This window comes from Pezoporus wallicus, unplaced genomic scaffold (genome assembly GCF_028554395.1).
Source record: "Pezoporus wallicus isolate ANWC-B61680 ecotype Strahan unplaced genomic scaffold, APGP_CSIRO_Pwel_v1 contig_9914, whole genome shotgun sequence".
Taxonomy (NCBI): Eukaryota; Metazoa; Chordata; class Aves; order Psittaciformes; family Psittacidae; genus Pezoporus; species Pezoporus wallicus.
The window spans coordinates 1-21,698 of NW_026636076.1; the positions used below are offsets into that span (position 1 = coordinate 1).

General features: G+C 55.2%; 2 protein-coding genes across 5 annotated transcripts; one reads left to right on the forward strand and one right to left on the reverse strand.

Annotated features, from left to right (window-relative positions):
* The first annotated feature begins 2,706 nt into the window (after positions 1-2,706).
* Positions 2,707-17,697, forward strand: ILF3 (interleukin enhancer binding factor 3). 4 transcript variants are annotated; one of them, XM_057399008.1, is made up of 18 exons: positions 2,707-2,953; positions 3,212-3,392; positions 4,376-4,523; positions 5,705-5,796; positions 6,239-6,334; positions 10,798-10,909; positions 11,325-11,422; positions 11,792-11,903; positions 11,996-12,124; positions 12,370-12,569; positions 12,687-12,857; positions 13,304-13,441; positions 13,690-13,866; positions 14,122-14,275; positions 14,565-14,621; positions 16,401-16,775; positions 17,290-17,400; positions 17,530-17,697. In XM_057399008.1, exons 1-18 carry the CDS (start codon positions 2,733-2,735, stop codon positions 17,661-17,663), a joined length of 2,706 nt encoding a protein of 901 aa, XP_057254991.1. In that variant the 5' UTR covers positions 2,707-2,732; the 3' UTR covers positions 17,664-17,697. The 4 variants fall into 4 exon arrangements, with proteins under 4 accessions (XP_057254991.1, XP_057254992.1, XP_057254993.1 ...); XM_057399009.1 differs by having other exon boundaries at positions 17,290-17,391; XM_057399010.1 differs by having other exon boundaries at positions 11,996-12,106.
* Positions 17,698-18,621: 924 nt separating this feature from the next.
* Positions 18,622-19,647, reverse strand: LOC130593671 (beta-1,3-galactosyltransferase 1-like). Its single transcript, XM_057399007.1, has one exon. It carries the CDS (start codon positions 19,645-19,647, stop codon positions 18,622-18,624), a length of 1,026 nt encoding a protein of 341 aa, XP_057254990.1.
* Positions 19,648-21,698: the final 2,051 nt, after the last annotated feature.

Sequence of the window (21,698 nt, forward strand, 5' to 3'; positions counted from 1 at the left end):
TGTGTTGTTGCAATAGTAATCCTGCTCAGTACGAGAGGAACCGCAGGTTCAGACCCCTGGTGCGTGCGCTTGGCTGAGGAGCCACTGGCGCGAGGCTACCATCTGCGGGCTTATGACTGAACGCCTCTAAGTCAGAATCCCGCCTAGACGTAGCGATACCGCAGCGCCGCCGGCGCCTCGGTGGGCTCGCCATAGCCGGCCGCGCGCCCGACCCCCCCCCGGGGCGGGCCCGGTCCGGTGCGGAGCGCCGCTCGTGGTCGGGACCGGAGGGGCGGACGGATGCGGCGCCGCCTCTCCCCCGTCGCGTACCGCATGATCGTGGGGCACCCGGCGCTAAATCATTCGTAGACGACCTGATTCTGGGTCAGGGTTTCGTACGTAGCAGAGCAGCTCCCTCGCTGCGATCTATTGAGAATCAGCCCTCGACACAAGCTTTTGTCTCCCGCGGCCTCCCCCCGGCCGGCCGGGCGTCCGGCCGGGGCTGCGTCCGCTCGCTCGGCGGTGGAAAAGGGGGGGATAACGGCGGTAATCGCGATAGTAGCAGCCCCCCCCCCCCCCCCCCCCGTTGTCCCGTTCCGTTGGGAATGGGGTGGAAAACGGGGTGATAATGGCGATAATCGCGATAACAGCAGCCCCCGCTCCTCCGTCCCCCCGTTGTCCCATTGGGATTGGGATGGAAAAAGGTGGGGATAATGGCGATAATCGCGATAGTGGCGATAATCGCGTGGCTTTCCCCTTCCCCGCGGCTTTTGTTCGCGGCTGGGAGCGGGAGGGAAGCGCGCGGCTCGTTTGTTTCCCCGTTCCCAACGGCGCTTCCCCGGGTCCATCCCGCCCCTTCTCCGGTTGAATCCAGTTATCACCCCCCCCCCCCCCCCCCCCATCCCAGCCCCAACGAGGGGTTTGCCTCCATCCCAAGGCTTGGATGGGGCGGGAATGCCGGCATTCCAGAGAGCGGGAGCAGGGATGGAGCCTGTGGATGGAGCCTTTTATCCAAGCCTTTATCCAAGCCTTTATCCATGGCTCTTCCCCCCCCCCCCCCCCAATAAGAGGCATGGATCCTGCTGCAGGGATCCCGGGAAGAGCCCGCTTTGGGATCCCGCTGCATTCCCAAACCTCTGGGGGTCTCCGTGGCACGGGGTCGGGAAGCATCCTCGGGATGGGGGGGTCCATCCTGGAGCCATTCCTCCTGGAATGCACCCCAAGCAAAAGAGCATTCCCGTTTCCCTGTGGTCCTCGGAGGGGGTTATTCCGGTATCTTGGATACCTGTGGGTGTACGTGTGGTTCGTGTCGCCTCAAACATGGAAGATTACCTCTTCTTTCCCAGCTTTCCATAGCAGGGACAGTAACGTCCATCCAAAGGTCTCCTTTGGAGCGCAATCCCATTCCAAAAGGCAGGATTGGGAATGGTGGGATGCGAGGCCGAGCGCTGGGATCAGCGCTGCATTCCCAATGGATCGAACCCTGTGCTGGGGCTTCATCCAGCCTCAGGTCCTGGGGCTTCTGCTTCCCTTGTGTGGAGGCTTTGAAGCGCGGCTTGAGGAACTCCGGGAATTCCCAGGGAATGCCAGGGGTTGGGATCACCCCTGTGTGGCCACAGGGAGAGGGAACCCAACCATGGCCTTCATTGGAGAGACCGGGAAGCGGTCCCATCGCCACCGAGCTGGGCTTTCCTCTCCATTCGAAGCCCCCATTCCCATTCCTCATTCCATGTGGGCAGGATTCCAGGCAGGATTTGAGGAGGGGAGAACCCCCCCCTTCCCTTTATCCCTTTACTGTGGCCATTGGGATGTGTTTGGCCTCAGTTGACTCCAGCTGCTGCTTCCGTAGCATTGGAATCAGAATTGGAATCGAAGGCATTTGGGAATACCGTGTCCCCAAGGAAAAGACCATTCCCATTTTCCTGTGGTTCTTAGAGGGTGATTATTATCTTGGATACCTATGGGTGTACATGTGGGTCGTGTCATTCCAGGCTGTGGGGCAGGATGTGAGGAGGGGAGACCCCCCCCCCCCCCTTATCCCTTGACTGAAGCCGTTGGGATGTGCTTGGCCCCACTTGACTCCAGCTGCTGCTTCCGCAGCCCTTTCCCTGCTGCTCGGCTCTTCCCAACAGGAGGAGCATCCATTGGGATGAGGGAAGGACTCGAGTTGTCCCATTGCAGCTTCCTCCTCTCCGTGCCCTGTATCCGTGGCACAAGACCTGCTTCAGGGTCTGTCGAGCGTCGTTGATATCGTTTGATATCAGTTACGTAGGGAAGCCCTGGTTTGATTCTGTATCAGGGGCCCCTCCTTCAGGAAGGGGCAGTTGTCACCTTTGCTGCTGCAGAGCTCGCACGCGCTCTGCGTGCACAGGAGTGAGCAGGAGCTTGGGAAAACCCCCTTCGAATGGGAAGCAGGAGCTAAATGGGAAGGGTTAGGGAATATGGATCAGTGGGGTGGCCGTGACCTCACTGCGGGCACCAGGAGGAGGAACCTAGGCTTGGGCTAACGGGTTCCTGTTGCCAGGGCCGGCTTCCCGGCATTCCCTAAACCACCTTCCTGTTGCTTCCAGATTACAGGAATCTGGGCTGCTGGTCCTGCCTTTTTAGTGGAAGAATCTAAACCGAGCACGTTCGGAACGCTGGGAAGGCCGTTCCCAAGGCAAAATGGTAAGAGGGGAGCCGGGAAGGTTTGGGGATGGACGTTCCCCCGCCAGGCTCTCCCCAGTCATTCCCAAATCCCTTCCTAGCGCCCCATGCGGATCTTCGTCAACGATGACCGGCACGTGATGGCCAAGCACTCGGCCGTGTACCCGACGCAGGAGGAGCTGGAGGCCGTGCAGAACATGGTGTCCCACACGGAGCGGGCGCTCAAAGCCGTCTCCGACTGGATCGATGAGCAGGAGAAAGTGAGCGGGGAGCAACCCGAGCCGGAGTCCATGGAGACGGCGCCCGAGGAGGAGAACAAGGAAGGGGGGTAAGGACCATGGGTGGCAGTGCCACGGCTGGGGCTAAGGGCATCTTCTTGCGTGGATGAGTGCAAATCCGTGTGGAAAAGGTTGGTTTCCCTCCTTGTGGAACGAAGAGGGATTGAGGCTTCCGGCGTGGAAGCGCCGATTCCCGTTTGGGTGTAGTGAGCTCCATGCATCCTGCGTGATCCTTCTGGATCTCTCCCCCGGCGTTGTGCTTCCCACTGGATTCTTCCTGTCCCGTAACCGTCCCCGTGTATCCGCAGGGATCAGAAAGCCACGGAGCAGCTGACCAGGACCCTGCGGGGAGTGATGCGCGTCGGGCTGGTGGCCAAAGGCCTCTTGCTGAAAGGGGACTTGGATCTGGAGCTCGTTCTGCTCTGCAAGGATAAACCCACCACGGAGCTCCTGGAGAAAGTAGCTGACAACCTCGGAGTCCAGCTTGCTGTGAGTGTTGGGATGGGAGGACACTGATGGCGCTGCGTTGGGAACCTGCATGGGCATGGATCACGGAATGGTTTGGGAAGGGAGCTTAAAGCTCACCCAGTTCCAACCCCCTACCTCCAAGCCCCTGTGTCCAACCTGGCCTTGAACACTGCCAGGGATGGGGCAGTTCCTCCTCGGGGCTCAATCCTGTTTGTGCTGGCGTTGCCCGAACTCAAGGGTAGAACCTTGCCCATGGCCTTGTTGAGCGCCATCAGGTTTGCGTGGTCCCACTTCTCCAACCTGCCCGGGTCCCTCTGGGAATTACCCTGGAATTCCCTTGTTAACCTCCTCTTCAGTAGCTGCATCTCTGTTCTGGGCCTTGCTGTGGGTTGGAGGTGGTGTTGGGAGGGTACTGGCTAAGAGCCCCCATCGAATGACCAAGAGCCTCCATCCCCTTGACCAGGAGTCTCCATCCTCTTGGTTATAAGCTGCTATCCCCTTGGCCAAGAGCCTCCATCCCCTTGGCCAAGAGCCTTCATCTTCACCAGGAGCCTCCATCCTCTTGGTTATAAGCTGCCATCCCCTTAGTCAAGAGCCTCCATCCCCTTAACTAAGAGCCTCCATCCCCTTAGCCAAGAGCCTCCATCCGCTTGGGCAACAGCATCCATCCCCTGAACCAAGAGCCTTCATGCGCTTGGTTATAAGCTGCCATGCCCTTGGCCAAGACCCTCCATCCCCTTGACCAAGACCCTGTATCCCCTTGGCCAAGAGCCTCTATCCCCCTGACCAAGAGCCTCCGTCCCCTTGGCCAACAGCCTCCATCTCCTTGATCAAGACCCTTCATCCCCTTGGCGGAGCCTCCATCCCCTTGGTCGAGAGCCTCCATCCCCTTGGTCGAAAGCCTCCATCCCCTTGACCATGAGCCTCCATCCCCTTGACCAAGAGCCCCATCCCCTTGACCAAGAGCCCCATCCCCTTGACCATGAGCCTCCTTCCCCTCGCAGGCTATTACTGAAGACAAGTACGAGATAATCCAGTCCGTCGTCGACGCTGCCATCGTCATCAAGAACACGAAGGAGCCGCCGCTGACCCTGACCATCCACTTGACCTCCCCGGTGGTCCGGGAGGAGCTGGAGAAGCAGCTCGCCGGAGGTAGGGCGCTGCTGCCGGCGCCGCACGCTCCCGGTGCCACCGCGCCGCCCAAGCTCTCTGCCGCTTCCGGCCAAGCGGCGCCCATCCTGGAGGGCTCCAGCTCCACGTTCCCTCCAGGGAATGTGCTTCCGAAGGCGAGCAGCAGCTTCCAGGCGGGATTTTGTTCCTTTCCTTTTGAGTTTGAGCCTTTCTTTTCCCCCTTCACTTTGGGCCTTTTAGTTCTCTTTTTAAGTGTTCATCTGGTGGTAGTCTCGTGCCGTACCCAGCCATTAGCGGCCTCCGCAGGGACATAAAAAGACCTAAAACCAGCTCCAATTTAAGAACCAAACCTGACCAAAAACACCTCGAAGGCTTCTTGTTCCATGAGTTGCATGTACCTGGAATTGGGTGTTCCACCACGGTTTGTGTTGCAGCAAGAATGAGGGCTGCTCCGGGCCTGGATCCGCTCAAGGCCGGAGCAAGCGACGATGATGCAGAGTTTTGGATAAAGTTAGCTTCCCTTCTCCACTCTCCCAATTCCCTTTGGAATGGCGAGTCCCAGCCGGCGTTTTTCCATGCTGCCGGAGCACGGTGTGTGCCTTAGCCTTATCTAAAACCCTGGCCTTCAGCGCCGTGACGGCGTCTCCAGTTTTGCTGCAGCACAGACCGGGGTGGGGGGCCGGTGTCGTTGTGCTCCATTGCCTTGTCGTTGGGTTTGATTTGCTGCCAAAAGCCTTCTAGTTTGTCCGTTTTAGGGACGCTGGACCTTTGACCAACAGGACGCTCTCTGTCACGGGCTGGGGCCGGGGCAGCCAAGCCTCAACGGGCGGAGGGGTCCCCTCGATCCTAGCACATCCCCTTTCCCCCTGTCCCCACAAAGCAACGCTCTGGATGCAGAGCTGGGGGGCTCCTTGGAAGTTCCCCTTCCGTTGCTCCGTGATGCTCATCGGAGCCATGATGTGTGTGTGTCCCCCCCTTTTCCACACTCCTCCTCCTGGCCTGGCTGAGCATCGCCCCGCTCTGCACTTTTAACATGGGGGGAGCGGAGCCATCCTCCCAGAGTGCAGGATCCAAGCGAGGATCTAAAGCAGGATCCTTTGGGAGCCCCGACTGCCCGTTGAGGAGCTGCCTCGTCCCCTCTCCGCCTGACAGAACCCCCTTGGTCAAACCGTGCCTTGTCTTCTTATTCCATCCACGACTAGAAACGCTATCAGTCACCGACTCCCCGGACGTTCTGGACAGGCAGAAATGCCTTGCTGCCTTGGCGTCACTGCGGCACGCCAAGTGGTTCCAGGTTTGCATTTTGTTCTTCTATTTGTCTTTAAAGTAGCAAGTTTGTCAAACTCTGGTGTGTTTTTTTTTTAAGGGGCTAACTCTCGGCGTTTCTTTTTTCCTTTTCTTTTTGGATCTATCAGCCTTTGTTTTTTCTGTTTTAACATCCGATGGTAGTTTAGAGGCGCCGAGCGCGGCGCCTGGCGCCGGGGCACTTGCTAAAGAAGCACTTTGAGCGAGTTAAACGTTCGGAAGGAACCTTTGTTTAAAGGGTAGCTGCTGCTTTGGGTTTAAAAGAGTAAATGTCACTTTGTCACCTCGCACACGTTTCTAGTAAGGTGTCCCGTGTCCCCCCCCCAACCCCGTGTCCCCCCCACCCCCGGCAAAGCAGCACCGCACGAGCGAACGTCGGCACCGACGGGAGCCTTGGCTCAGGGTGCTTCTGCCTCTGCTTCCGCCTCCAGGCCAGGGCAAACGGGCTCAAGTCCTGCGTCATCGTGATCCGAGTGCTGCGGGACCTCTGCACGCGGGTTCCCACCTGGGCTCCGCTCCGGGGATGGGTGAGTCCACGGGGATGGGCCCGCTTGGGGCTCCCGCGGGCTAGGGGCTGAGCAGGGCGATGGCTTTATGGGGTTGGTGTGTAGGTGTAGGGAGAGGTTGATGCCTGTGGGTCCATACCTACAGCCACAGGTTCATATGGACTGATTGATACCTACAGCCACAGGTTCATATGTATTGATTGATACCTACAGCCACAGGTTCATATGTATTGATTGATACCTATAGCCACAGGTTCATATGGACTGAGTGATACCTATAGCCACAGGTTTATACGTATTGATTGATACCTATAGCCACAGGTTCATATGGACTGAGTGATACCTATAGCCACAGGTTTATACGTATTGATTGATACCTATAGCCACAGGTTCATATGGACTGAGTGATACCTATAGCCACAGGTTTATACGTATTGATTGATACCTATAGCCACAGGTTCATATGGACTGAGTGATACCTATAGACACAGGTTCATACGTATTGATAGATACCTATAGCCACAGGTTCATATGGACTGAGTGATACCTATAGCCACAGGTTCATATGGACTGATTGATACCTATAGCCACAGGTTCATATGTATTGATTGATACCTACAGCCACAGGTTCATATGGACTGAGTGATACCTATAGCCACAGGTTTATACGTATTGATTGATACCTATAGCCACAGGTTCATATGGACTGATTGATACCTATAGCCACAGGTTCATATGTATTGATTGATACCTATAGCCACAGGTTCATATGGACTGAGTGATACCTATAGCCACAGGTTTATACGTATTGATTGATACCTATAGCCACAGGTTTATACGTATTGATTGATACCTATAGCCACAGGTTTATACCTATTGATTGATACCTATAGCCACAGGTTCATATGGACTGATACCTACAGCCGCAGGTTCATATGGACTGAGTGATACCTATAGCCACAGGTTTATACGTATTGATTGATACTTATAGCCACAGGTTCATACGTATTGATTGATACCTATAGCCACAGGTTCATACGTATTGACTGATACTTACAGCCACAGGTTCATATGGACTGAGTGATACCTATAGCCACAGGTTCATATGTATTGATTGATACCTATAGCCACAGGTTCATACGGACTGAGTGATACCTATAGCCACAGATTCATACGTATTGATTGATACCTATAGCCACAGGTTCATATGGACTGAGTGATACCTATAGCCACAGGTTCATATGTATTGATTGATACCTACAGCCACAGGTTCATACATATTGATTGATACCTATAGTCACAGGTTCATATGTATTGATTGATACCTTCAGCCACAGGTTCATACGACTGAGTGATACCTACAGCCACAGGTTCATATGTATTGATTGATACCTACAGCCACAGGTTCATACATATTGATTGATACCTACAGCCACAGGTTCATACATATTGATTGATACCTACAGCCACAGGTTCATACATATTGATTGATACCTACAGCCACAGGTTCATACATATTGATTGATACCTATAGTCACAGGTTCATACGGACTGAGTGATACCTATAGCCACAGGGTCATACGGACTGAGTGATACCTATAGACACAGGTTCATATATATTGATTGATTCTTACAGTTACAGATTCATACATATTGATTGATACCTATAGTTACAGGTTCATATATATTGATTAATACGTATAGTTACAGATTCATACATATTGATTGATAACCTATACTTACAGATTCATCCTTATTGATTGATACCTATAGTCACAGGTTCGTACATATTGATGGATAACCTACAGTTACAGATTTATACATATTGATTGATACCTATAGTTACAGATTCATACATACTGATTGATACCTATAGTTACAGATTCATACATATTGATTGATACCTATAGTTGCAGATTCATACATATTGATTGATACCTATAGTTACAGGTTCATATATATTGATTAATACGTATAGTTACAGATTCATACATATTGATTGATAACCTATACTTACAGATTCATCCATATTGATTGATACCTATAGTCACAGGTTCGTACATGTTGATGGATAACCTACAGTTACAGATTTATACATATTGATTGATACCTATAGTTACAGATTCATACATACTGATTGATACCTATAGTTACAGATTCATACATATTGATTGATACCTATAGTTACAGGTTTGTACATACTGATTGATAGATATAGTTACAGATTTATACATTTTGATTGATAACCTATAGTTACAGATTCATACATATTGATTGATAATCTATAGTTACAGATTCATACATATTGATTGATACCTATAGTCACAGGTTCATACATATAGATTGATAACCTATAGTTACAGATTCATACATATAGATTGATACCTATAGTTACAGGTTCATACATATTGATTGATACCTATAGTTACAGGTTCATACATATTGATTGATACCTATAGTTACAGGTTCATACATATTGATTGATACCTATGGTCACAGATTCATACATATTGATATAGTTAGAGGTTTGTACATATTGATAGCTAAAGTTACAGATTCATACATATTGATTGATATAGTTAGAAGTTTGTACATATTGATAGCTATAGTTACAGATTCATGTGTATTGATTTATACCTATAGTTACAGGTTTATACATATTGATAGCTATATTTATCCATTCATATGTATTGATTTATACCTATAGTTACAGATTCATACCTATTGATTGATAGAGGTTTATAGATATCGATAGCTATAGTTATAGGTTCATATGTATTGATTTATACCTATAGTTACAGATTCATACATATTGATTGATCTAGTTAGAAGTTTATACATATTGATAGCTATAGTTATAGATTCATACATATTGATTTATACCTATAGCTACAGATTCTTACCTATTGATTAATATAGTTACAGATTCATACATATTGATTGATTTAGTTGGAAGTTTATACATATTGATAGCTATAGTTATAGATTCACACGTATTGATAGATATAGTTACAGATTTATACATGTTTATTGATATAGAGATTTATACATATCAATAGCTATAGTTATAGATTCATACAAATTGATTTATACCTATAATTACAGATTCATGCAAATTGATTGATACCTATACTTATAGATTCATATGTATTTATTGATAGCTATAGTTATAGATTCACATGTATTGATTTATACCTATAGTTACAGATTTATACATATTGATTGACCTAGTCACAGTTTTATACGTATCGATAGCTATAGTTGTAGAATCGTTCATATTAATTTATACCTATAGTTACAGATTCATACATATTGATTGATCTAGTTAGATTTATACATATCAATCGATAAAGTTACAGATTTGTATATGTTGATATTTGTAGTTCTGCATTTATACATATTGATTGATAGCTGTAGTTAGGTTTATACATATTAATTGGTAGATATAGTTACAGATTTATATATATCGATATCTGTAGTTCTGCATTTATACATATTGATTGATAGCTGTAGTTAGGTTTATACATATTAATTGGTAGATATAGTTACAGATTTATATATATTGATATTTGTAGTTTTACATTTATACATATTGATTGATACCTGTAGTTAGGTTTATGCATATTAATTGGTAGTTACAGATTTATATATATTGATATCTGTAGTTCCACATTTATGCATATTGATTTATATTTATAGTTACCTATAGTTACAGTTATAGATACCTACAGATTTATGCATATTGATTGATATAGTTCCAGATCTATCCATATTGATTGATACAGTTCCAGATTCATACATTTTGATATCTGTAGTTACAGATCCATACGTATTGATTGATACCTATAGTTAGATTTATACATATTGATTGATAGATACAGATTTATACATAATGATATTTGTAGTTACAGATTAATACATGTTGATATCGTTACAGCTTCATATGCATTGATACCTATAGTTGCAAGATTCAGGCATATTGATTGCTATCTGTAGATACAGGTTTATGCACTGATATCTATAGTGACAGAGTCATAGATACTGATTTCTGTGTGTAGCCAGAATCACTGAATCCCAGGCTCGTTTGGATTGAGGCTCAGCCAGTCCCAGCCCCGTGCCATGGGCAGGGACACCTTCCCCTAGAGCAGGGTGCTCCAAGTCCAACCTGGCCTTGAACAGTGCCAGGGATGGGGCAGCCACAGCTTCTCCAAGCCAGAGGTTGGTACCTGTATATATACATTGATGTGTTATAGCAAGGTTTGGGCTGGAAGGGACCTTAAGGATGCTCCAGCTCCAGTGTGCGTGGTGCGGCCAATGCTTCTGCCCTTAAGCCGCGCATCCGGCGCGGATGGCGTGAGTTGTTGGGCCAGCTCCCAGCCTCTCTCCGGTGTAAATCCCTTCGTGGCTGGCGAGCCTGAAGCAGCTCCTGCCCCCCCCCCCACCTCGTTGCTCCTCACCCCTCTCCAAACTTGTCTTTTCCCCAGCCTCTGGAGCTGCTGTGCGAGAAATCCATCGGCACCGCCAACCGGCCGATGGGAGCCGGCGAGGCCCTGCGGAGGGTGCTGGAGTGCCTCGCCTCGGGAATCGTCATGCCAGGTTAGGTCCTTCTCTGCATTCCCGTTTCAAAGCGGAGCCGGAGCGGAACGCGGTGTGGCCTTAGCCCTTGAGCCCATCCCTCCTCCTCCGGGCGGGCAGCTTAGCTGGGGAGCTCGGCAAAAGCCCTGCGGTGCCCTTGGCGTCACGGAGGGGCCCGGAGCCATCACCTCGAACCAACCCCCCCCCTGCCCCATAGAGAGGTTCCAGCTTCTGACCTTTTGGTTCCTTAAGCGGTGGTGAAGCAGCTCCACTGCGACCTGTGCGTGGTAAATAGCCCAGGCGAGCGTCACGATGGATGGATCGTGTCGGTCCGTGTTCTTGGAGTGTTGCTTGATGCCAAGGGAATACTTAGTTTAGTTTCTTTAGCAAACACCAGGATAATTCTCTGCATATCTTCCTTGTTTCCTGCCTTCAGATGGTTCTGGTATTTATGATCCTTGTGAAAAAGAAGCCACTGATGCTATTGGGCATCTAGACAGACAACAAAGGGAAGATATCACACAGAGTGCTCAGGTATAGTTTTGACTCCAGATGTTACCCAAACTTAACTCAGTTCAACTGACTCCCCCCTTGGCTCACGGTAGAGTCGCTCTTTAACATCCTTGTCATCTCTAGTGGAGTAAAACAACTGCTGAAGGGGGTCCCACGCCGCTGAGGTCTTGGTAGCTTGGCCAACCAGAAGCATAAGCCGCAGGGTTTAAATAGTGACTTGAACCAGGACCTGCCTTTGGGGTCCAAAACCCACCCGAATCCCAGAGAAGTCCTATTTAAACTGCTGAGGATGTCGGTGTAGGGGGGGGTAGAATGGTGCTGTGCAGGGAACAAGAGACCAGCGCCGCCGCCTTGCGCCTCCCAGTAACAGCCCCTTTTCCCTCTTTGTAGCACGCTCTGAGACTTGCTGCTTTTGGCCAACTGCACAAAGTCTTGGGGATGGACCCTCTCCCTTCCAAAATGCCCAAGAAACCAAAGAACGAGAACCCCATTGACTACACTGGTAGGTACCCAACCCCATGAACCCCCCCCATCCCCATGGTGCCTGGCCCAGGATGCTGAATGTGGGGGGGGGGTTTCTTCCCATTGCCACAGTCCAGATTCCTCCCAGCACCACGTACGCCGTGACCCCCCTGAAGCGCCCCATGGAAGAGGATGGGGAGGAGAAATCACCCAGCAAAAAGAAGAAGAAGATACAGAAAAAAGGTATTGAGCTAACGAGAGGTAGGTGCTAAAGGGATGCCCAGGGTTGGGGTTAGGGTTAGGGTTAGGGGCATGTTGGGAAGGATCCTTCCAGCTTTGGAAGCTGGAAACGGGGGCTCCGGGTGTGTGGCTTTGGGAAGCGAAACCTTGACGGCGTCGGGTTCAAAGTGAAGCTCTCACCAGGATGGGAACGGGAGCGGGTGTGGGACTGGGGGAAGGAGGGGGCCAACAGCCACCAACGTCCCCCCCCATTCCTCCCTGCTCAGAGGAGAAGCTGGAACCCCCGCAGGCCATGAACGCGCTGATGAAGCTCAACCAGCTCAAACCGGGCCTCCAGTACAAGCTGGTCTCTCAGACCGGGCCCGTTCACGCCCCCATCTTTACCATGTCCGTGGAGATCGACGGCAGCACCTTCGAGGCCTCGGGGCCTTCCAAAAAGACAGCCAAGCTGCACGTGGCCGTGAAGGTGAGCACCGGAGCCGGCGGAGGGCCCAGCGCCAACAGCGCAGCCAAGGGATGCTGAGCGCTCACCGCACCGCGGTCCTCACGGTCCGTGACCTGCTCTCCCCCTCCCCTTCCCTAGGTATTACAGGACATGGGGCTCCCCACCGGCGTGGAGGGCAAGGAAGCCGGCAAGGGCGATGAATCGGCCGAGGAGAGCGAACAGAAGCCCGTGGTGGTCGCTCCTCCTCCCGTGGTGGAAACGGTGGCGACGCCGGCGGCCGCGTCTCCTCCTTCGGATCAGAGCGCCGAGGTGAGCGCGGCCCCGCTGCTCCCGTTCCCGTGGGATGAGCATGGAGCCATCACGGGAAGGGGCTTTTGCTCCAAGGCAAGGATTTTAGGAGGTCAGGACCTCGGGAGTGCGTATTCCGAGGGCTCTTCATTTGGGATCGGAGCCGTAGGAGAAGGGGTGATGGGTTCCAACTGAAACAGGGGAGTTTGGGTGGGAGACAAAGGGGTGTTCTTCCCTGTGAGGGTGCTGGGACGCCGGGATGGGATGCCCAAGGAAGTTGTGGATGCTCCATCCCTGGCGCTGTTCAAGGCCAGCTTGGATGGAGTCTTGGGTACCGCGGTCTAGTGCGAGGTGTCCCTGCCTATTGGAACCTGATGCTCTTTGGCTCCTTTCCAGCCCAACCCAGTCTATGGTAGTTCCCAAGGTTTGGGAAGACAAAAGGCTCATCCCAGCTTCTCCCCTTGCAGAATGTGAAGCAGCAGGGACCAATCCTGACCAAGCATGGCAAGAACCCAGTGATGGAGCTTAATGAGAAGCGGCGCGGGCTCAAGTATGAGCTCATCTCCGAGACGGGGGGCAGCCACGACAAGCGCTTTGTCATGGAGGTGAGGGGGGACCCCCATGAGCCTGTCCCTTCCATGGGAACTTAAAACCACTCCATCAGGGAATGCTTTGGGATGGAAGGGCTCTCCCAAGGATCAGGGATGGGATGCTTCCACCCCATTGGCTCGCTCAAAGCCTCATCCATCCTTTGAACGCTCCCAACCTCTTCCGTTGTCCGTATCGTGGTCCCTTGACCCAAGTGTGGCAGCTCCTGCTCCTTGCCCTTCAATGGGTTCATCCCTTTTACAAGGTGGAAGTGGATGGGCAGAAGTTCCAAGGGGCCGGTTCCAATAAGAAGGTGGCCAAAGCCTACGCCGCGCTGGCCGCCTTGGAGAAGCTCTTCCCCGATGCTCCGGTGCCCATCGAGCAGAACAAGAAGAAAAGAGCCCCCGTGCCCACGAGAGGGGGGCCCAAATTCGCCGTCAAGGTCAGTGCATCCATGGCTCCTGGGGTGGGTGGGTGGGGGGTTTAATCCTGCTCTGGGATGGGAATGGGTCAAGGCATGGAGGGGAAGCAGGATCTCTAAGGGCTTAGCGGCACAAGCACCACTTAGGAAGGGGCCTTGATGGCTCCCATCCCCGTGGCTCTTGGCTCCGGCGTGGAGCTCCCTTTGGAAGCTCTCTGATCCCACGGGAAGCTCCCTGGTGACCTGTGTGTGTTTGTGTGTGTCTCCTCCCTGCAGCAGCACAACCCCGGCTTCGGGATGGGAGGCCCCATGCACAACGAGGTGCCCCCCCCACCCAACATGCGCGGCCGCGGGCGAGGCGGAAACATCCGAGGCCGAGGGAGAGGCCGGGGGGGCTTCGGGGGCAACCACGGGGGCTACATGAATGCAGGTGAGACATCGGCCACCCCCGAGGCCCTGGGTCCGTTCCCGGTGGTATTCCAGGGAATCCCAGCCTGCTTTGGGTGGGAAGGGCCCTTAAAGCTCATCCGTAGCCATGGACACCTTGCACTAGAGCAGGATGCTCCGAGCATCACTCCTTGGCCTTGCTCCGTCCTCGTGTTTAGCTCCAGGAGCCTCATTCCCACCTCTCCAGCCCTATTCCCTCTCCTCTTCCCACATCCACAAAAGCCTTTTCCCACTTCCACTTCCTTCCTTTTAATCCCGCTCTCCCACCACAGGAGGTGGCTACGGGAGCTATGGTTACGGAGGAGGCAACTCGGCCACTGCCGGCTATAGTAAGTGCTTTTTGCTCTTCCACCCCCACTTCCCAGATCCCCCCCCGCCCCCATAAACTGGGACCAGTCCACATTTCCCTGCTTTGGGAAGCTCTCAGCCATGCTTTGGAACGGGATTTTTTATCCCCTTGTTCCCAATTGGATGCAGAGGGAAGGAGGCTTCACCCGGGGGTGATGGGAGCAGAGGTGGCCCTGGCGAGCCCGCTCTCATTCGGGGTTCTCTGCTCTGTCTCCATCCCGTCTGTAGGTGCCTTTTCCACTTGACTCCTCCTCCTTTTGGGTCTTCCTGAAGCATCCCCCCCCCCAAAAAAAAACAGCTTTTCCCTTCAATTTGATCCAGTTCCAAAGCCCAAAGTCCTGGGAGCGCTTCCAGGGCTGCTCCGGTGCCGTTGGAGCCGGAACAACTTGAGGCACTTGGTGGGGGGGTTTGGCTTGGGATTTGCCCTGTTCCAATGCACACCCTCGGGGATCCGGGAGGGTTTGGGATGCTTGGATGGGGTTTTCCAAGCCCAAGGCCCATCCTTGCTTTTTCTTTCATGGAAAGCATTCCATGGTTTCTCCCTCTTGGCTTCATTCCCGGTTGGGTTTGCATCCAATTGGAGCCTTGCTCTCATTGCCAGCCCCTCGGGTGGGCAGGATGGCGCGGGTTAACTTGGGATCCTGTTCACGGCCGGGCACGGAGGGGTTGGGAGCATCCAGTGGGATTGGCACCATGCTTCCCATCCCGATGCAATGAACATCGGGCATCGGGGACTGATGCCAGGTGACTTCGGCAAAGGAGCCCATTGTGAACGCCAAGGGGAGCGTTCGGAGCCGAGCGCCCTCAAAGCACCAAATCCCAGGGCACGCAGCGTCACCGGGATCGGGAATGGCAGGGAGAGAGCTCCTGTGCTGCCCAAAGGCCCGGCTTCCATCACTGGGATTGGGTGCCAGGCTCTCCCTGAGCCTCGGTGCCTCAAGGAGGACCTCGGAGCTCCACAAAGAAGAAGGTCCAAGGTGGGAAGCGGATCCGCTCCCCCTTACATCCATGGGGCCGGATGGATCGATCCCTTGCCTTGGATATGGGGACCTTCACCACCGGTGTCAGAACTCCACCAGGAAGCGAGGAAGCGTTGGTGCCAACAGGAAGATCCCAATATCTCCACTGGGGAGGTGGATCCCTGGCACTTCCCGCTTGGAATGAGGCGGTGCTGCTTTAACCCCTTGCTGCTGGAAGCAGCCTCACGAGGCCCAGGGATGGGACGCGTTACCCATCGCATCACAACCCCGTGTGGAAGAGGGAAGAGCATCGCAGCATCCTATGGGATGCAGCTGGGAAGGGATGGGACAATCCCTAAAGGAAAAAGCCATCTCCGTGCTCCCGCATCAAGGTTTTCCTGTGGCAAACTTCCCTGCTTCCAAGGGCCGTTGTGGACCCTGCTGCTGGTGCCTTGGACCCATTGGAAGACGCACGTTGGCTTTCCACCATGGAGTCATCTCCCCCCATCCCAACACCACGACTTCCCCAAAGCTCAAGCCTCGCCACCCCCACCGCAGAGCTTTTCCCTGTGCCATTCCCACTGGGATAACCCCAGGCTGCGCCGTCGGGAACCTCAACCCCATTCCTCGGTGCGGGAATGAGCTCCCTCCGTCGGTCCCACCCCATGGGCCTCAGGGGGGTATTTAGCGCTCCGTGGGGCCGGAGGTTGGGAATACCCCCTCCCCACCCCCCCCCCATGGCATTCCCAACCTTTGGAAGCCTTTTGGTGCCTCGGGGCTGACACTGTTCTCTCTGTTCAGGCCAATTCTACAGCAACGGCGGCCACAGCAACTCGGGCAGCGGCGGCGGCGGCTCCGGCGGCTCCGGTTACGGCTCCTACTACCAAGGAGGGGACAACTACAACTCCCCGGTGCCCAAGCACGGGGGGAAGAAGCAGCAGCACGGGGGGCAGCAGAAAGGCTCCTACGGCTCCGGCTACCAGGCCCATCAGGGCCAGCAGCAGCAGGCCTACAACCAGAACCAGTACGGCGGCGGCGGCGGCGGCGGCAACTACGGCCCGCCGCAGGGCAAGCAGAAGGGCTACAACCACGGGCAAGGCAATTACTCATCCTACTCCAACTCGTACAACTCGCCCGGAGGGGGAGGCTCTGATTACAGCTACGAGAGCAAATTCAGTGAGTAAATAAGGGGGGGGGATCAATAGATCAATAGGTAACAGGGGAAGAGTTGGAACATGGAGGAATAGGGTTTGGGACCGGAGGGATGGGATATAGGGATGGTTTGGGGAGCAGAAGGGGGGAGATGCGGGATGAAGAGTGGGATGCAGGCAGTGGGGTGGTGGGTGTCCCACCATTGGGCCCTATGGGGATGGTTTGAGAGCAGAGGAAGGAGATCCAGGCTGGAAGTACCAGGGATGAGCGGGATGCAGGCAGTGGGGTGGTGGCTGCCCCATGGCTGGGCTCTGTGTAACCTATGTGGGGTGAAGCTGCCCCCAAAGCCCTTTGCGGCCCCTTTCCCCCCCACTTGGCTGCTCTGCTCCATTGCACTGAGGTGGAGGAGGCCACCAAGCGATGCCGATGGGGGCCTCTCCTGCTCTGCCCCCCCCAAGCATCACCCCCAGAGCAGGGAGAACCCCCCCCCCCCTCCAGTTTTGGTGCTCACCGCGCTCCCCCCTTCCCTCCCGGCCAGGTTACGGCAGCAGCGGCCGCGGCGGCAACAACTACTCCGGTGCTTCCTACAACACGGGCGGCTACGGGGGGGGCTCGGGGGGCGGCGGCTCCTCCTACCAAGGTAAGCAAGGTCAGTACCACGGCGTTCCCGGGATGCTTCCCGTGCGGCGTCCATGGCACGGGGTTGGGCCGGGATTGGACGGGAGCGATGCCGGCGCTCGGCCCCGGCGCTCACCGGGGGCAATCCTTGTCCTTCCAGGTGGATATTCCTCCCAATCCAACTACAACTCCCCCGGCTCCGGGCAGAATTACAGCGGCCCCCCCAGCTCCTACCAAGCTTCCCAAGGCGGCTACGGCAGGAACGACCACAGCATGAGTTACCAGTACAGATAGAGCCGCGGCTCCGGGGCCTCCGGGCCCTCCGGAAGAGGCGTTTTCCCACTTCCTGGAATGAGGGAAACATCATCCCATCCCCCTCCCCCTCCACACCCCCCCCCCCACCTCTTTTTTTTGCCCCCATTTCCATGTTGCCGTGCTCCCTTTTTGTGCTCCCACCACCGAGGGTCAAGTGATCCCGTTCGTAGCTGTTCCCGTTGGGCCTCGCTGGATCGAATGGGTTGTTGGTTGCCGTTTGTCACCAGAGGGATGCCGATTGATGATTATTAATTATTAATTATTAATTATTATGGTTACCCGAGGGGGGGTTTTCTTTGTCGTCGTCGTCATCGTTGTCGGGAGTCCCATCCGAGCCCGGGCTCCCTTTTTAATCCCATTGGCAAAGGTGGCCCCGGCTCTGAGCCCGCGACGGAGGTGTCCCCGTCACCCGCCGGCGCTTCTGTGCAGTGAGTCCCAGCAGCTTCTGCTTGTCTCTTTAAGGCTTTAGTGTTCCAGGTTTAGAAGTGGGGGGGGAAAGGGATGGGGAAAGGGATGGGGGGGGGGTTAATCCGCCCGCATCCCGCGGGAAGCACGCCTGGAGTAAGCTGAATGTAGATGAATAAACACCCCCAACCTGACACCGACGCCTCCCCCTTCCTCGCACCCCCCCTTCCACTTGGGAATGTGCTTCCTTGAATGACCCAAACCTCTTGGGTTTGAGACCAAACCTTAACCCCCCCCCTCTCCTCTTTCTGCCTATGGGAAGCGCTCAAGGGAGCACCCAAGAACCGGCTTCTCCGGGTGTCACTTCCTGGTGGTGAGCTCCAAACCGGCGCCGCGGTGTCAAGCAGGGCTTACGGCATAACCCACGTCCCCAGGACGCCACAGCCATGGCAACGGGGCCGCTTGGCCACCCTCTTACGGGGCTTCAAAGGAATCAGGCCCCCCATTGACCCCACGGCATCACCGGCGCGGTTCAGTCCCCCTCGCACCCGCCTTGGGCCTCTTGGAAGCGTGGCCAAAGCGCCAGCACCTCCCTGGGGGGGTACCGATGGACCATGACGGCGCGGGCGAAGCGGCACGGCTCGTAGGGGATGCGCCCCACAGAGAAGGCCCCCCAAGGGCCGGCGGTGACGGCGACGCCGAGGGCGCGGAGGCAGATGCCGACGAAGGCGTCCTCCATGGGGACGAGGGGCAAGGTCTGCGCCGCGGCGTAGACGCCGGCGGCCACGTCGGCGGAGAGGACGTAAGCCGGGCCGGCGCAGTACGGCGGGTACGTGGCGTCGGGGTACACCTCGTAGGGCACGAACCACTTGGAGGCCTTGCTCCGGATCGGGCCCGTGCCCCGGTAGACGTAACCGGTGGCGAAGCCGGTCTTGGGCGGCGTCAGCAAGCGCCGGGTCAAGTAGGAGAGGTTGAGGAAGACGTCGGCGTCGGCCTTCATCACGTACGTGGCGTTGGGGCAGTGCTTGCTCACCCATTCCATGCCCATCAGCGTCTTCAGCGTGAGGTTGTTGTAGGTATCCAGGAAGTCCTGCTGGATGAGGTCGCCGTATTCCTGGTTTTCCTCGTGGAGCACCGGCGCCAGCGCGTCGGCGAACACCGGATGGACGCCGAGGAGGAAGAGGCGCACGATGGAGACGCCCGGCACCGAGCTCTCGTTGCCCCACGTCCGACGGATGCAATCCCGGCTCCCGGTGTCCTCCGGCGCCGTCGCCACCAACAGCACCAGGAACGGCGCCCGCTCCCGGCACTTATGGGGCTGGTTGAGGAGGAAGCGGTAGGGATGCGGATACGGCGGCCGCAGCGGGTGCCGGGCGGCAAGCGCGGTGTTCCCGGCTGGAAGCAGCGGGACCCTTTGCCATTGGAATGCCGCAGGAGTCGGGCCCGGCGCCGCGGTGACGGGCTCCTCGGGTCTGTGCCGCAGCCGCAGCCCCACCAGTGCCACCAGTGCCACCAGTGCCGGCAGCAGCAGCAGGCGAGGGCTCGGCTGCCACTTCATGGTAGGGCGCTGCCTGTGGGGGACACCGACACCTCAGTAACCCCCCCCCCCCCAGTGCCCCTCGCTGTGGCACTGATGCCACCAAGGTGGGGGGGAGTCCAGCCCATTCCCAACCAGTTAAACCAGTAAAACCAGTTGGGGTCCCTGCAGCCCCATAGGAGCCATAGGGCTCAGAGTCCAGCACTGCCAGGTTCAGCCCCGGGCTGCATCTCCCGGCCCTTCCCAGGCACTCCCAGTTTCCCCAGGGGCTGTTCCAACTGGTTCCCAGTTACTCCCAGTGGCTCCGGGCCCCCCTGGGTGCTGCTCCCAGCCCTTCCCAGTCACTGCCGGTCACTCGAGGTTCCTTCAGGCTCTGTTCCCACCTCTTCCCAGTCACTCCAGGCTCCTCCAGGCGCTATTCCCACCTCTTCCCGGTCATTCCCAATCGCTCCAGGCTCTCCCAGGCGCAGCTCCCAGCCCTTCCTGGTCAATCCAGGCTCCTCCAGGTGCTATTCCCACCTCTTCCCGGTCACTCCCAGTCGCTCCAGGTGCTATTCCCACCTCTTCCCAGTCACTCCCAGTTGCTCCAGGCGCTATTCCCACCTCTTCCCGGTCACTCCCAGTCACTCCAGGCGCTATTCCCACCTCTTCCCAGTCACTCCCAGTCACTCCAGGTGCTATTCCCACCTCTTCCCGGTCACTCCCAGTTGCTCCAGGCGCTATTCCCACCTCTTCCCGGTCACTCCCAGTCACTCCAGGTGCTATTCCCACCTCTTCCCAGTCACTCCCAGTTGCTCCAGGTGCTATTCCCACCTCTTCCCGGTCACTCCCAGTCGCTCCAGGTGCTATTCCCACCTCTTCCCAGTCACTCCCAGTCACTCCAGGTGCTATTCCCACCTCTTCCCAGTCACTCCCAGTCACTCCAGGTGCTATTCCCACCTCTTCCCGGTCACTCCAGGTGCTATTCCCACCTCTTCCCGGTCACTCCCAGTCACTCCAGGTGCTATTCCCACCTCTTCCCAGTCACTCCCAGTTGCTCCAGGCGCTATTCCCACCTCTTCCCAGTCACTCCAGGTGCTATTCCCACCTCTTCCCGGTCACTCCAGGTGCTATTCCCACCTCTTCCCGGTCATTCCCAATCGCTCCAGGCTCCTCTGGTCGCAGCTCCCAGCCCTTCCCAGTCCTTCCCAGTCCCTCCCAGTCCTTCCCAGTCCCTCCCAGTCTCTCCCATTCCCCCTCACCTGCGGCCAGGGCCGGAGCTGCCGCTGGCACTGACGTGGCCGTGGTCACCCCACCCTGTCCTCAAACTTCCTCCTGTGCCCCACTTGACGTGTGGGGCCCGCCCCACCCCACTATGGGGCAGAGGTTGGTCCATGCCCCCCCCATCCCTCTATGGGGCAGAGGTGGGTCCATGTCCTTATTTAGCCTCTCCCAACCCCATTTTCCCCGCCCAGCCCCACAAGCTGCTGTTCCCACCAAGCACCTTTATTGTGACCCCCCCCTTCAAAACCCATTAAAACAGTAAAAAACCCCTAAAACACATAAAAAAGCCCAGGTGGGGGCGGGGGGTGTCCCCGTTATTCCAAGGGGATCCCAGCAGCCTCCAGCGCCTCCCGGACCCACGGCGGGACCTGCGCCCCATAGTGGGAGCTCAGGAAGCCCCGCACGAACTGCGGGAAGCGCTGCTCCAGGATGCTCTGGCGGATGGAGGCCATCAGGGAGAGCTGGGGGGGGCACGGGGGGGTTAATAAGGGACCCCCCCCCCCAGACCCTCCCATGGACCCCCCCATAGACCCTCCCATGGACCCCCCCATAGACCCTCCCATGGACCCCCCCATAGACCCTCCCATAGACCCCCCCCATGGACCCCCCAATAGACCCTGCCTGGATAACCCCCAATAGAAGGTTTTGTAGGACAAAGAGATCAAATCATTGCAATTTTTCACATTAATTTATTCTAGATGCAAGCATCACCAATCAGCTCTTCCACTGCACCAAGGCATCTGCCTGGCCCTGTGCAGCTTGATCTTATCCAGTGCTCCATTTCCAAGATCTGAAATGCGAATATGGCT